The 17059-nt window shown below is 39.8% G+C and overlaps 1 protein-coding gene across 1 annotated transcript in view; it reads right to left on the reverse strand.

Moving 5' to 3' along the window:
* Positions 1 to 17059, reverse strand: part of SLC26A8 (solute carrier family 26 member 8) — a 73597-nt gene that overhangs the window by 25479 nt on the left and 31059 nt on the right. The window contains exons 8-10 of the mRNA XM_049764800.1: positions 3953 to 4100; positions 3352 to 3465; positions 1115 to 1192 (exon numbers count right to left, since the gene is read on the reverse strand). Coding sequence (XP_049620757.1) covers positions 1115 to 1192; positions 3352 to 3465; positions 3953 to 4100 — 340 coding nt within the window. The remainder of the gene's footprint in view (positions 1 to 1114; positions 1193 to 3351; positions 3466 to 3952; positions 4101 to 17059) is intronic.

A 17059-nucleotide genomic window follows, 5' to 3' on the forward strand; every position in this document is an offset into this window, starting at 1 on the left:
ATGCTGATTTTTGTTTGTTTGTTTTTGTTTTGGGGCCATACCTCATGATGCTCAGGGGTTACTCCTGGCTATGTGCTCAGAAATTGCTCCTGGCTCAGGGGACCATATGGAATGCTGGGGATCGAACCCAGATCCATCTTGGGCAATCATGTGCTAGGCAAATGCCCTACCATTGTGCTATCATTCTGGCCCATGCCTTGTGAGAAGTGGGTGCAGGTAACCTTGAGACCAAGTTTGCGTGGATGTAGAACAAGACTTACTCAAACCAATTCAGGAAAACAGATGGCCTGACTGCAGAGTGAATTTCTAAGCCTTTGTTGCTAACGGCTGTTCTGGGATCTGAAGTCTATTTTGGTCATTTGTAACTGAATCCCCACTTATAATCATTGCTATTAAAGTTTTTGTTTTGTTTTGTTTTGCTTTTGGGGCCATACCCAGTAGTGCTGTGGGGTTACTCCTGGCTCTGAGCTCAGAAATCACTCCTGGTAGGCTCGGCAGAACATGTAGGATACCTGGGATTGAACCTGGCTTCGTCCTGGGTTGGCTGTGTGCAAGGCAAATGCCCTACCACTGTGCTACCACTATAACCCTGCTATTAAGTTTAATCAATAAGAAAATTGGTAAAAATGAAGACAGTAATACCAAGTCATGTTTCTTGAGCATCTGATACTTGATAAGAACTCAATACTGTTCACTAGTGAGATCTTAGTCATGAGATATAGTATATATTGATACTATATATAGGTATATATGATATATAGGTATATATAATATATTATCATCCCAGTCATATAGGTAGATGATATTACTATTATTGTTGTTGTTTTGGGGTCACACCCAACATCACTCAAGAATCACTCCTGGTAGTACTGAGGTCATTAGCAGAATCAGGAAGGAATGGGGAGTTGGCTGCATGCCAGGCAAACATTTTACCCGCTGTACTCTCTCAACAGCTCTACATAGTATTATTTGAAGGCAAAGGTATGGAAAATGGGTTTTGTGATGTAAACTGGGGCTTTATGGCAGAATGGAGTTCTCTGTCAAGATGTACCACCAGGGATTCTATGCCAGGCTGAGCCTTCCTTGACTCCGTTATTGGTCTAGTTCTACTTACATTTGGCATGCTGTGGAAAAAGCTATCTATCTTCAACATCAGAAGCAGCATCACAATGGCGCCAATCATAGAGGCAAACTGAGGATAGAGAACCAGTTGGAGAGAGACCATCAGGAATTTATTGGGCCCTGTCTACACCTGAGACCTTTGGCTTAAGGAGAAGCATGCGACTTCTTTCCTTGTTTTGTTAAAGGAGTTGCATGTCAACAATTCAACTGGGTATATTTTTGTGCTACTGTTAACATCCAGGCCTTGCTTAATGTGCTAACTACATTTCAATAGATATTTGTTGGAGGGTGGCTTGCATGTTTTCTGCTAAGAACCGCTTGTCTTGGATATTAGGATATTTAGTAGAATGGTAGCCAACCTAAACTCTTGCTGGCTTTTTCTCCTTTCTCCCCCTCCTGACACAATTTAAAAGAGCTCTAGCAAATTCTAGCAAATTCCTCATCCCAGAGAGTCCCACCATTCCCCCTCTTGCATCAGCATCTAGCCCCTCAATTTATCCCCCTCTTTGGATCTTGGGTTGCTTCCCATCTAATATCTTTCTTGGGGATTCCTCTGGGAAAAAAATGCAAGAATAATCAATTATTTTGAAAAAAAAAAAAGTTCTATCTCGTTTTCTCTGTTTCTCTGCCGTCAAACAAGTTATACACAGGGCCTAGATGTATATCTCAGTTTTACTTCTGGGTTCACTACTTATGATATTGTCTATTGAGAATAATTTCTATTGTTTAAGTCCATGATTTTTGAGAGAGAGATAGAGAGAATTTTCCATTGTTTGGGGATGGGGAGAGGAGCAAAGCTGTAACCATAAATCAAAACAATGGCTTATACAAACAAGAACTGAAAAGTTCCCTTTCTTACATGGGGAGGAAAAAGATCTTCCTGCCTGCTTCCCTCTCACTACTCATTGCTGTTTGCCCAATATAGGCACACTAAAAAGAGCAGCAATAAAATCAATGCCTTCTTCTGGACCTGTCATTCCCTGGGCTTACTTCAGCTTAAGTTCTATCCATTTTCTGACTCTTTTATGATGGGGAACACTTCTCCTTTTGTCAAGTTTTACTTCATCAGTTCAAAACTCAGACTCATTTCCATGCCTAGGATATAGTTCAGTGAGAAAGGACATGCTTTGCATATTGGAGGACCTGGGTTCAACCCCCTAGCACCACACAAATCATGAATACTGGATTTACAAAATTTCAGGCTTGCAATTGAACCAAGAGTTTGCTTTAAGGGTCTTCTCTATTATGATTCTCCTTTTCCACCCCACTTAAGAGACTCTGACTTGTCTATTTTTCCTCTTATACAAATATAGAATGGCGTTCAATTCCATAGGCTCACTTAGACAAAAACTTTATTGAAACTCTCTTTCCATAGGATGGGGTATGTAGTAGTAACACTTTCCTGGTTTAGGAATAAGACAGTATCCCCCTTGAGGAAAACAATGTCTATAGGTGATGAACTTAAGTTTAGTTTGCCCGAAAAATTATTGTTACATGGGAAAATGAGCTAAGATATGCAGGGTAGTTCATGGAGAACTTCTCATATACAATATTTCTGTGGAAAACAATTTTTAAGTTTCATATTACAAACAGCTTTAAAGACAAAAGTCTACACAAAAGTTGAGGCCAGCATGGAGCCCAAATTCTTCCAAGGGACCTTCTTCAACAGACATTAATTTAAAACAGTAACATGGGCCTGGAGAGATAGCACAGCGGCGTTTGCCTTGCAAGCAGCCGATCCAGGACCAAAGGTGGTTGGTTCAAATCCCGGTGTCCCATATGGTCTCCCGTGCCTGCCAAGAGCTATTTCTGAGCAGACAGCTAGGAGTAACCCCTGAGCACTGCTGGGTGTGGCCCAAAAACCAAAATAAATAAATAAACAAATAAATAAATAAAACAGCAACATGGGGGCCCGGAGAGATAGCACAGCGGCGTTTGCCTTGCAAGCAGCCGATCCAGGACCAAAGGTGGTTGATTTGAATTCCGGTGTCCCATATGGTCCCCCGTGCCTGCCAGGAGCTATTTCTGAGCAGACAGCCAGGAGTAACCCCTGAGCACCGCCGGGTGTGGCCCAAAAACCAAAAAAAAAAAAAAAAACACACACACACACACACAAAAAAAACAGCAACATGGTTAAATACAATCCCCTTCTATGAGTAACGCAAGAAACAATGCAATGAGTAGACAAATTTATTTATACTTGAGAGATCATATTCTATGTCAATATACCTGTTGTCGTCCTCCAGTTTTATCCTGGATAACAGTTCTGATAATGGCACCAGTACATACCCAAGATCTGAAAAATGAACTGACGACATTGCAAAGACCAATGGCTATTATATCCTATTAAAATAAAAACAACAAACACATTCGGCTCATTATTTGTGGAATGAGTACTTATTTGATTCAAAGTAAAGACTTAAAGTAAAAGAAAAACAAGCAAACAAATAAAAAACCCTACAGATTCTTCCTGTCTACTTCTTGAATATGAAAACTGGGTGTTTGCACCACTTAAAATAATATTAAAATGCCTTTTTTAAGAACAAAAGATGACAAATGTGATTTGAATCTTCATTTTAGCTAGTGAGCATTATAAAGTTTTTTTTTTTTTAAAGCAAGGAAGTGAGGGGCCAGAGAGATAGCACGGAGGTAAGGTATTTGCTTTGCATACAGAAGGAACGTGGTTCAAATCCCAGCATCCCATATGGTTTCCCGAGCCTGCCAGTAGTGATTTCTGAGTGTAGAGCCAGGAGTAACCCCTGCTGGGTGTGACCCAAAACCTAAAAAAAGAAAGAAAGATCAGAAGAAACAGAGAAAGATGTTTTCTTACCTGATTGCAATTGACTTTGTAGTTATGAAAAGTGGCAAACTTCTTGCCCATAAATATGAGCAGAGAAGAACTCACTATAGCTAAGGACATGGCTTCTATAACAATGTCAGGAAAAACTTTTAAATCTGGCACTACAGGAAGCTGGTAGCTGCAATGAAATAGTAAAATTATTTTTGGAGGTCAGAACTATTCTTGGGCACCTATCCCACTCCAACTGTGCCCTACTGGGTAGAATTAAACTTTAAGAAAACAACAAGTACATAGAACAATTGAGGCAGTAGCCTACTCAAGTTGTTGGCACACAAAACCATGTTACAAAGGTCATGCTCTGCTAACTTCTGACCACTGTTTATGCCATTTATTCGTGATAACAAATCAGATGGGAAAATACACAAAGAATTATGGAAAGTAATTTATTCACATTCTCTGAGACGATGTATACCAAACAGTGGGCAAACATCAGACAGGTATTTTAGAGCAAAGAAGTTCAAGAAATTTCTTTGTATTATCACTCAAATCTTTCAAAGTATAATTTTAGTCATTGTACCTTATACATATTCCTTTCAAAAGTGCTATCCAGTGGATTTAAAATATTTTTGGTCCATAGCTAGGGGCACAAGGTGATTACTCCTAGCTCAGTGCTCAAGAGTTATTTCCAGAGGTGTTTGGATGAACTACGGTATGGTTCTGGGGATTAAACTGGGGCTCCTGCATGGATAGTACACGTCCAGTCCAATGTTGGATTGCTCTTTAAACTTTCTTTTTTGGCTGGGGGAAGGAGGCCATTGAAACCAGGAGGAATCGAAACCATGGCCTCACTTGTGAGGAAACTGCTCCTTCACTGAGATATATTTCCAAACCCCCCTTCGCCCCACTTTTATTTGGTTAAAAATGCACTTGACATAAAATCTGTCCTCTTCTCAATAGCATTAAACATATCTGTAATGTGCAACTGTCACCACCATTCACTCCAGAGCTCCTTTCTGATTGGAAAGTTGAAGCTCTATGGACATTAAACAGTAACTCTGCCTTTCAACCTGCCTCATTCCTAAAAACCATTATTTTGTTTTCTGCCCCTAGGAATGACTAATCTAGTGTTGGGACCTGAGTTCTGCCATTTTGTAAAGGCGACATGGCAGATTTAAAAGATTCTGGGCAGGGAGAGACGCCATTTTGTGAGAACACATGATGTAAGCCACATGCTAGGTCTTCACAAACCTATTTCCATAGACTCTGACCCAAGCTACGGGGCCATACTAGGTAGCCTATCAGGGAAGGACAAGAAAGCAATAGGAAGCTACCCCTAGATTGTAGCCAATCATTTTAAAGATCATTAGAAAGCTGGGACCTCCCTATATCCTTTCCCTATATTAACCCTGTGCTCCCTCTCAGCTCAGGGTCCCAGCACAAGCCTGATGAGTCAGGAAATGTTGGACCTCAGCGGGCTGGCTTAATAAACTCTTACATAAATAAGTACATAAGTACATCTTACATAAGAAAGTACATGTTTAATAGTTAATTTTTGTTGTGGTTGTCATATTGACTACTTTTAGCATCCTTTTATCATAACCTGCTAAATTTATACTAACTTAACTTCAATAACACTATAAAAAAAAACCCTTTGGCTCCAGGGCGAGAGAGATTGTATAGTTCATAAAGTGTTTTCTTCAAACCAGGAGTATGCTCTGAGCACTTCCGGGGTGACCCTCCAGGCCTGAAAACCAAAAACCAAAACCAAACAACCTTCGTCTAGAAAACAAAACAAAATACAAAACTTTGCTCCTGACATATATTATGTCTTTCAAATTATAAGCTCATAATTTAAAAATGCATTATTAGTCTCTTACATTATGCAGACATCACAAATGCATAGTTATGAACCATTGTTACAAGAAAAACTGTAAAGTTGTTGGGGTCTTTAAAACTTTTCCAATTTAAAAAATATGCAGTTTCTTGATTCTAAATTTCCTCATAGAGCTTTAAGTATGAGGAACTACTTACTGTTAGGCTGCCTTGAACATATCTTGTAAGGCATGGCCTAGAGACAATGAATTCCCTTGGATCTTGTATATTTAGGAACATACTAATTTCTCTTTAGGTTGAGGGACTATTTTACTGGGCATAAGGTTCTAGGTTGGCAGTTTTTGTTCCCTTTCAGCATTTCCGATATGCTGATCCTTTGCTTTCATGCCTCTAATGTTTTTGTTCACTGTTTTTTAGAAGCTTTGTGAGAGATAAATTTCTCTTTCTCTTTTGTTACTCACAGGAATTTGTCTTTCAAAAGCTTGTTTATAATATGTTTAATTAGGTGTGTAACTTCAATTTATGAGAAGTTTCTGCTTAGATGTTTGTGTTCACATCTTTCATCAATTGGTCAAGTTTTCACTTGTGATTAATTTTTTTTCAGATATGCTCTCAGACCTCTCTTCTATTCACTTTTAACAATTATAACCACATTTCTTTCAATACCTTCATCCACTCTTTATTCTGATATGATTTTATGTATTTATTTGTTTGTTTGGGGACCATACCTGGCTCAGTGCTCAGGGATTAAAGGGCTTGAGGGACCATATGGGGTGTGCTAGAGTTTCAAACCGGGTCAGCTATGTACCAGGCAAACACTATCCTCTATCTCTTCTGACCCTCCAAGATTATTTTAAAACAAATAATTTCAAGATTTTTATACTTGGAGCTGGAAAATGTCAGTATACCTCTCCCAAAAGATGCACACCAAAAAGATTATGATCAACTTAATACTATAGAATATAGAATTAGGGTTAAGGATTCTTAAATCACCTAAACTTGTTTGCAGTTGCATTAAATTATGATCCAAATAAAGACCACATATTATATTTGTTTTCTGTTTTTAATCTCTTTTTAACTGTAGATTTCTTCTCTCCTCTCTCTCCTCTCTCTTCTCTCTCCTCTCTCCCCTCTCTCTCCTCTCTCCTCTTTCTCCTCTCTCTCTCCTCTCTCTCTTCTCTCTCCTCTCCTCTTTCTCCTCTCTCCTCTCTCCTCTCTCTCCTCTCTCCTCTCTCTTCTCTCTCCTTTCTCTTCCTCTCTCTTCTCTCTCTCCTCTCTCTTCTCTCCTCTCTCTTCTCTCCTCTCTCTTCTGTCCTCTCTCTCCCTTCTCTCTCCCCTCTCTCTCCCCTCTCTCTCTCCTCTCTCTCTCTCTCTCTCTCGCTCTCTCTCTCTCTCTCTCTCTCTCTCTCTCTCCCTCCCCCACTCTCCTAGCACTATTTTTGGCTAGAGAAACATAGTTGTTGGTCTTAAGATTTCTCAAAGTCTGAGTTTTGCTAATTACATCCTTTTGCTCTCTTTAAACACTTTTCTTTCAGTTTTCTGTAATTCGTTAATTAGCCCTCCAGGTTTAGTCAGATGTGAAATAGTTTTGAAGATAAAATTACTTCCTTCGCGGTATGTCAGGAGGTACTCGTTGTCTAGTTTTCTCTTCTTCTCTGAGATATGACTAATGTAGAACATTGTATTAATAAAAGGTTTAAAACATAAGGGCTTCATATTTTTATGTAATGTGAAAAGAGAAATGATCATCATAAGACGTCTAGATAACATTCATTACCATACTTTGAAGACTCAGCAACATTCAAACATGCAATAAATTGTTGTTAATTTGTTTTTTGGGGCCACATCCGGTGACACTCAGGAGTTACTCCTGGCTTTGCACTCAGAATTCACTCCTGGTGGGCTTGAGGATCATATAGGATGCTATGATCAAACCTGAGTCCATCATATGGAAGGAAAGTGCCCTACCTGCTATCTATCATCACTCAGGGCCTCAGAGTACCACAGTCACCAAAGTCATCACTCTAGTGTTTTCAACTAGGACTTACTTATTTCATTACTGACAGCTAGTGCTTTTCGACCCCTTCAAGCCTTTATCTCATCTCCATCCCCACCTCTTTCATCCCAATGAACAAAATCTGAACATAATGTATAACGGGAAAATATATTTTATACCTAGTAAATCCTTAAACAAAATGGGTTTGCTCTACAAAGGTCTATTTATTCGTGTATTTTGTTACAAATAGAACATGGCAATTTATTATTTTGATATAGTACTATAAATGCATTTTCTTCTTTCGTTTGTTTTTGTTTTTGGGTCATACCTGTAGGTGCTCAGGGGTTGCTCCTGGCAGGCTTGGGGAATCATATGGGGTGCTGGGAATTGAACCAGGGTCTGTCCTGTGTTGGCCGTGTGCAAGGCAAATATTCTATTGTTGTGTTATTGATCCAGCCCTATAAATGCATTTTCTCAATCACATTGAGATTTTCTCAATCACCTTTTCTTTTCTCTTAATTATAAAAATACAATCTGCAATACGTGTTACATATGTTATGTATAAAATGTGCAATCAACCGTTTAGATAAGGTAAGCTTTCCAGACAATGGCAGGTTATGATTGTTAAGTTTAGGGGAGTGAACATTTTATGTAGAGATTTTTGAACTCAAGGGTCAAGTCTGTGTGTGTGTGTGTGTGTGTGTGTGTGTGTGTGTGTGTGTGTGTGTGTGAGTGAATGTGAATGTGTGTGTGTGTGTGTATTTACAACTTTAAACAGCAACGAGCTTTTCTTTTTTGTTTTAATTTCTTTTTTTGATTTTTTGGTGGGACCACATCTGGCAATACTTGGGAGACTGTGAATGGGGTACCAGGGATCAAACCTAGGGCTCCAGAACACAAAGCACATTCTCTCTCTATATATGGTTTTTTTTCCCTGTCGCTTTCACTATTCATTCATCCATTTAGGGATACTACTTAGACTGCTCCTTTGTCTTGGATATTCTAGGCTTTTTGCTTTGTTTTGTTTTGATTTTGGGGCCACACCAGGTGACGCTCAGAGGTTACTCCTGGCTATGTGCTCAGAAATTGCTCCTGGCTTGGGGGACCATATGGGACACCAGGGGATCAAACCCAGTTCGTTCTAGGTCAGCCGCATGCAAGGCAGATAGATACCTTACTACTGTGCCAACTGCTCTGGTCCCGTCTTGGATATTCTAAATAGTGCTGCAATGAGTTTTTCCCTATTGTTTGCTTATTTGTTTCTTTCAGATTAATACTCAGCAGTGGAATTTTGAATTGTAAAGTGATTCTATTTTCGACTTATGAAGGAATCCACACTTTTTCTCCCTAGTTATGTCCCTATTTCCATTTCAATGGTGCCAAAAGGATGCCCATTTCTCTACATCCTTTCCAATACTTGTTATAACCACTGTTCTATCTGGTGTGAAGTGATATATCATCGTGGTTTTGATTTGTATTACCCTGATAATTAGTGATACTGAATACTTTCTCATATAAGACTTTGTCATGTATATGTTTTCTTTAAAAATGTATTTATATGCTTCACCCAATTACTTAGAAGTTTTTATTTTATTGCAATACTTTCACCTCACCCCTCAAAGCATCCTTCTACCTTCCATCACTGTCCCAAGATTTCTTCTCCCCACTGTTTTATAACCTCCCCCAAACACACTTATGCTTTCAATTTTCTATAGTGTTGGGAGTACCTAGGGCTTGTTTCCTCTGGGAATTGTTTAATTCATTTTTTTCTCTTTATATTCCACATGAATAGCATCCGGTATTTAGCTTTATCCTTCTGACTCACTTCACTCAGCCCTAATTCCATCCTGGTTGCAGCAACTGTGGGCCTTTGTTTTCCTCACAGCTTGAGGTGTATTCCATTGTGTATCTTTATCCACTCACTTGGTTCCTCCCAGGCCTGGCCATTGCAGCTATGGCTGTAGGTGTGTGTATGTCCTTGCTGATGCATGTTTTGGTGTTCTTGGAGTAGATCATATGGCAGTTCTAGTCTTACTTTCATGAGGAATCTTCACATTGTTTCCAGAGAGGCTGAATCAAACAACAGATTCAACAACACTAATAAGGGACTTTGTCACCACATCTGCACCAAGAATGGTTGTTTCCATGCTTTATAGTGTAGGTCATTCTTACTTGTGTGAGATAATATCTTATTTCTGTTTTTATTTGCATTTCCTGCTAATCAGAGATGATGCCTGTTGGGCATCTTTATATTTTCTTTGAGAAAGTGCTTGTTCATCTCTCTCCATTTTTGATCCAAAAAGCCATTTCAGTAATTGGATTTTTTTGGCTAGAGAATTGTATGAGAATTTAAAGCTTTTATCCAGTATATAATATGTAAATAGTTTCCTCATTCAATAGATTATATTTTCATTTTATCGATTGCTTTCTTTACTATGTCAAAGCAAAGAAAACCAAAATGCTTTTTTGTTTACCCTTAAGACAACAAAAAAACTCATTTGAGGGGCCAGAGAGATAGCATGGAGGTAGGATGTTTGTCTTGCATGCAGGAGGACGGTGGTTTGAATTCTGGCATCCCATATGGTCTCCAAGCCTGCCAGGAGTGATTTTTGAGTATAGAGCCAGGAGTAACCCCTGAGCACTGCTGGGTGTGATCCAAAAACCAAAAAAAAAAAATCATTTAAAAAGATATATGCACACCATTATTTACTGCAGCACTTAGTACAATAACTAAGATATGGAATCAACCTAGATAAGCAATGACAGATTAATGGCTTATGAAGACATGGTATATAAATACAATGGAATACTATGCAGCTGCAAAAATGATGAAATGCAATTTGTTGTAACCCACTTAGAAATAGAAGATCTTGGGGCCGGGCGGTGGCGCTAGAGGTAAGGTGCCTGCCTTGCCTGCGCTAGCCTTGGACGGACCGCGGTTCGATCTCCCGGTGTCCCATATGGTCCCCCAAGCCAGGAGCAACTTCTGAGCGCATAGCCAGGAGTAACCCCTGAGCGTTACCGGGTGTGGCCCAAAAAACCAAAAAAAAAAAAAAAAAAAAAAAAAAAAAGAAATAGAAGATCTCATGTTGAGTGAAGTTAACCAGAAAAAGAAGGGCAAATATAGGTTGATCTAACTTGTCAGTGGTATACAGAATAACTGGGTGAGAAAAAGTAATGTAGTTAAGGGGGGATTCCGAGATCACCCTTGACCTCTGAGTTTAGGACAGAGAAGAAAACAAGTCAATGGGAAAAGGAAGAAAATGAGAGAGAGAAATAATGGGGAAAAGGGGGTCAAGGGCCTCGAGTATACCTAGGATGTAAGAGATAATTATACAATCAAAACACAGACTCAAAAATATTCAATACATGAGATCTAAACTACAATCAACAAACTTTGAAATGTGCCAGTCAAGGTAGAGGGATTGGAGGGCAGAAGCACAGGAAAGAGCATGGGAAAACTGGTGAAGGGAAGTTGATACTGGTGGTGGGATTGGGATTGGAATACTATGCTTAAGACTCGCCTATCAATAATTTGTAAATCATGGCTCTTTAAATATATTTATTTTTTTGATTTAATTTAATTTAATTTAATTATTTTTGGTTTTGGGTCACACCTGGCAGTGCTCAGGGGTTACTCCTGGCTCTATGCTCAGAAATCGCTCCTGGCAGGCTCAGGGGACCATATGGGATGTCGGGATTTGAACCATCGACCTTCTGCATGAAAGGCAAACGCTTTACCTCTATGCTATCTCTCCGGTCCCTCTTTAAATATATTTTTAAAAGCCATTTTTGTTTGATGTATTTTCAGTTGTTTATTGCTTTTGTTCTCTTCTGGTATTAAAAAAAAAGCAAGCAAAATCACATATTTGTTTTGTTAGGAAAAAAAACACACCACTACAAAAGAAACTAGGGGCCAGAGCAAAAGAACAATTAGGTATTTATCTTGAACATAGTCAACTTGGGTTTGATACCTGGCATCCCAAATGGTCTACTGAGCACTGTCAGTAGTAATTCCTGAGTTTAGAGCCAGGAATAGCCTCTAAGCTTCATAGAATTGGAGAATATAATGGCAAATTACATGTCTGATAAGGGGGCGATGTCTGGAATATATGAAGAACTACAACTACTACAAATAACTGAGGTTTGGGGACAGAACAGTTGTACCACAACAAAGTATGTAATCTGCACACCTCACAACTATGCCTGTGCAAGCACTACAACCAATGTGAGTGAGCACCACAACCTTGGTCATCCTAACAGATAAAAGGAAAATTGAAGAACATTTAAAAATAAAAAAGAGGGGGGTAGCAGAGATAGTAAGGTGCTTGCCTTGCAAGTAGAAGACTCCAGTTTCATGACTGGCATTGTCAGGAGTGATACCTGAGTGTAGAACCGGCAGTAATCCCTGACTACTGTTGGGTGTACCACAGTGACCCCCAAAATAAGATTAATCATCATACTAAAAAATAGGCAAAGTAGGACCAGAGAGATGCTACCAGAGTTAAGTCACTTGCCTTGTATTCAAACAACTCATTCAACCCCTCACATGAATGGTTTCCAAGTATAGCACCTAGCACAGAGCCAGGAGTAACTCCAAGCATACTGGATATAGCCCAACATCACCCCCCAAACAGGCAAAGTACTTGAATAGGCATTTCTCCAAAAAATATATGAAAGCTCATGAAAAAAAAAAAACCTATGAAACATCATTAGGAATTGGGAAATGCAAATGAGAGTAAAACTCATAATTACAAGGATTAAAATAATATTATGTAATACAATTATATAAGATAATTACATAACATTGCAATTGGTATTCTATATCAACAACACAATGAAACCAAAATTAATAAGTTTCTTGGGAATCTGGAGAAACGGAGACCCTGTTAAGAATATAAGATACGGGGCCTGGAGAGATAGCACAGCGGCGTTTGCCTTGCAAGTAGCCGATCCAGGACCAAAGGTGGTTGGTTCGAATCCCGGTGTCCCATATGGTCCCCCGTGCCTGCCAGGAGCTGTTTCTGAGCAGACAGCCAGGAGTAACCCCTGAGCATCGCCGGGTGTGGCCCAAAAACAAACAAAAACAAAACACACACACACACAAAAAAAAAAAAGAATATAAGATACTGGGCTGGAGAGATAGTATGGAGATAAGGCATTTGTCTTTCATGCAAAAGGACAGTGGTTTGAATCTCAGCATCCCATATGGTCCCCTGAGCCTGCCGGGGGTGATTTCTGAGCAAAGAGCCAGGAATAACCCCTGAGCGCTGCTGGGTGTGACACCCCCCCTCAAAAAAAAAGAATATAAGATACTGCAGCTAAGTGAACAATTGTTTTCAGTCCTCAGCAATTAACTTGAAAATATAACCCAGCAATCAGAATAGGTGTCCTAGATCATATTTATACATATGCATATCTACATTAATTTTACTCAAAAAATAGAAATGAAAAGTACTCAAACAAAAACGTATACATGAATATTTATCAGAGCACTACTTCTAATAGCCAAATGGTGAATCATCACCAGCTGATGTCTACCAGCTGATAAACAGATTAACAAAATGTGACGAATAGAATGGAATATGATTCAGTCTAAATAGGAATAATCTATGGTACAGTGTGGATGAATCTTGAAAAAGATATGCTAAATGGAAGACTTTGCTAAGTCTAGTGGGTATTGTACTACTCTGGCCCTTTGGTTTCAGGGACCATCAAAGCCACAAGTGCTGAGCCCCATGTGGCACCCAGGATCTAAATAGGGTCAGATGACCCTAACCCTTCAGCTATCTTTACAACTTTGAGGCCTAGGGTTTACTGTCCTACCTGGTTGGTACCGTATTTTCCTGTGTATAAAACGACCCCCTAATTTTAGCTTCCTCTCTGGCCAATCTGAGCAGGCTTTGGACAGTGTAGATTCAGGTGCAGAACATTGTTTAATTTGCATGCACAAAAAGCCTGTTTGGATTGGGCTGAGTAAGAGAGGTAGTCCTGGGCCCGGAGAGATAGCACAGCGGCATTTGTCTTGCAAGCAGCCGATCCAGGACCAAAGGTGGTTGGTTCGAATCCTGGTGTCCCATATAGTCCCCCATGCCTGCCAGGAGCTATTTCTGAGCAGACAGCCAGGAGTAACCCTGAGCATCGCCGGGTGTGGCCCAAAAACAAAAACAAAAACAAAAAACAAAGAGAGGTAGTCCTGGCAGCCTTGCAGTGATTGGTGCAGGATCGAGTTGGAAAATTCGTTTCGTGGTAATATCCAAACGATTTTCGTTTAGCGGCATATTGAAACGTTTTTCGGGATTACTCGGCATATAAGATGACCCCTGATTTTCAGTTGACTTTTTTTTCATTTCAAAACTCGTCTTATATGCCAGAAAATACCGTAGGTATCACACAGAAGTACTCTGGCTCTCCCTAAGCATAGTTTGGAAGTCCCCTAAATTGTAAATTTTATTTTAGCAAATCGATATAGAAGATGTTATAATACATAGACATTATGACCAAGTGAAGCTTATACCAGGATGTTGGTCTAACACTTAGAATTCAATTGAGAGATAAACAGAATATAAAGGGAAAAATAAACACTTTGGATTTTATTTCCATTAAAGTTGAAAGCTCTACTCTTCGCTACTCAAATTCCATTTTCTTCTATCTTTCCATTTTCACCATTATTATGTGTTTGAATTGAAATACCAACTAGAGGTCAGAGAGAGAGCACAGTGGTAAGGCATTTGCCTTGCATGCGGCCGACCCTGGCACGGACCTTTTTGGATTCCCAGCATCTTGCCGGGAATGATTTCTGAGCACAGAGCCAGGTGCATCCCCTGAGCATAGCCAGGTGTGGCCCCCAAACCAACCAACCAACCAATTAATCAATCAATAAACTACTTAAAAAAAAAAAACAGCTAAAATACTTTCACTTCGGGGCCGGGAAGGTGGCGCTAGAGGTAAGGTGTCTGCCTTGCAAGCGCTAGCGTAGGACGAACCGATGTTCAATCCCCCGGCGTCCCATATGGTCCCCCCAAGCCAGGGGCGATTTCTGAGTGCATAGCCAGAAGTAACCCCTGAGCATCAAACGGGTGTGGCCCCCCCAAAAAAAACTTTCACTTCACCATATATTTTATTCACTTATTTAATTTTGTAGGCTATACTCAGCAGTGGTCAGGAAACTATAATTGATGCTGAATATTGAACTCAGTTAGCCAAATAGAAAGTGCTATTTTTTTGTCCCAACAAAGTCTATTTTAATTCCCTATTAATAATTATACATATGTGTATATATGTGTGTGTATATATATAATATATGTATATTATATATATATATATATATATATATATATATATATATTGGTTTTTGGGTCATACCCGACAGCGCTCAGGGGTTATTTCTGGTTCTGTGCTCAGAAATCGCTCCTGGCAGGCACAGAGGGCCATATGGGATGCTGGAATTTGAACTACTGTCCAGCCTGAATAGGCTGTGTGCAAGGCAAATGCCCTACTGCTGTGCTATCTCACTGGCACTATTGATAATATTCTTATAAGCAATAAGTACCTTGATGTTTTTTTAGTAACCAGTAGAACTATCTCTGGATGCCCCAAATTTGATATATAAAGTTTTATTTAAATTTCCGTTTCTTTGTTCTTTTGAGAAGTAAAAATATGACTACCTTAAAGAGGTAAATGCAATTTATTACTCCAATCATGGTTAGCAAACATTGACTTTTGTTTTGTTTTGGGGCCACACCCAGCAGCACTCTGGGGTTGCTCCTGGCTCTGAGCTTAGAAATTGCTCTTGGGGGCCGGGCGGTGGCGCTAGAGGTAAGGTGCCTGCCTTGCCTGTGCTAGCCTTGGATGGACCGCGGTTCGATCCCCCCAATGTCCCATATGGTCCCCCAAGCCAGGAGCGACTTCTGAGCACATAGCCAGGAGTAACCCCTGAGCATCACCGGGTGTGGCCCAAAAACCAAAAAAGAAAAAAAAAGAAATTGCTCTTGGCAGGCTTGGGGGACCAAATGGGGTGCTGGGGATGTTGGGGATTGAACCCGGGTCTGTCCCAAGTTAGCTGCATGCAAGGCAAATGCTCTACCATTGTACTATCATGCCAGGCCCAACATTGACTGTCTGGTATACCAGCACAAACTACTGTTTTCTTTTTTTTCCTTCCTGCTATTTTCTGTAATATTTAACTCAACATTAGCAGATTGGGTTAAAAGAGATACAGAAGGAATAAACTTAAATTGCTCAACTTTCTCATTCTTAACAAAATTGGCTAAAACACAATCAAATAGGAAAGCAAGATACAAAATTAGACTTTGGAAACACTCACTTATCTATATGCCCTTGAATGTTATGATAAGAGGTAAGCAAAAGTTGATTATAGTGTTCAGAAGTCACTAATATTGGAATCATTTGAATATCTGAGACTTACTAGTGTAATCATATCAAGCTTTTGGAGTTAGAAACGAGAACCGATAGTGCTCTTCCTGTTATGTGATCTTAGATCATCCTCAGCCATTAATGTAAGATACTATCTGCCTCACAATATTTCTGTGTTCCCACGAAATGAAATAAAGTAACTATATAAAATATCCATCTAGTATTCCTGTGATTTTTCTGAGGTAATAAATGGGTTTTCGTTACCTTTGTGTATTTCCTGGTATCTAGATGGTCTACTTACAAAACAGAATTTCAGATGAACTTCACTATGATCAAATATTACTGAGAATGGATTCTTTCTGGGGGTGCTTTGACATTTGGGAGGCGTGCCATATCCCTAACTCTTTGTAGTATTCCCTGGTCAACATCTTAAGGAAATGAACAATGCTTCCCCACTTCCTGTGTGTATGTGGGGGCAGGGGCATGGATACATCTGTGAGGTGCTCAGGACTACTCCCAGCTTGATTGGTGTTCCGGAGTCACTCCTGATGCTGCCAAACCAATGATTGAATCCTGGCTTTGTGCATGCAAAGCACATGCTCCAGTCTGTTGAAGAATCTACCCAATCCTAACAATGTTTGTCAAAAGCCTTCTTGTGAATTAAGAATCTTCAATTTGCTATGTTCCTTTTTCTTTCTTTCTTTTTTTTTTTTTTGTTTTTGTTTTTGTTTTTGGGCCACACCCCGTAACGCTCAGGGGTTACTCCTGGCTATGTGCTCAGAAGTTGCTCCTGGCTTGGGGGACCATATGGGACACCGGGGGATCGAACCGCGGTCCGTCCAAGGCTAGCGCAGGCAAGGCAGGCACCTTACCTTTAGCGCCACCGCCCGGCCCCTTCTTTCTTTTTCTTTTTCTTTTTTTTTTTTTTTTTT

Source organism: Suncus etruscus, chromosome 18 (genome assembly GCF_024139225.1).
Source record: "Suncus etruscus isolate mSunEtr1 chromosome 18, mSunEtr1.pri.cur, whole genome shotgun sequence".
NCBI lineage: Eukaryota > Metazoa > Chordata > Mammalia > Eulipotyphla > Soricidae > Suncus > Suncus etruscus.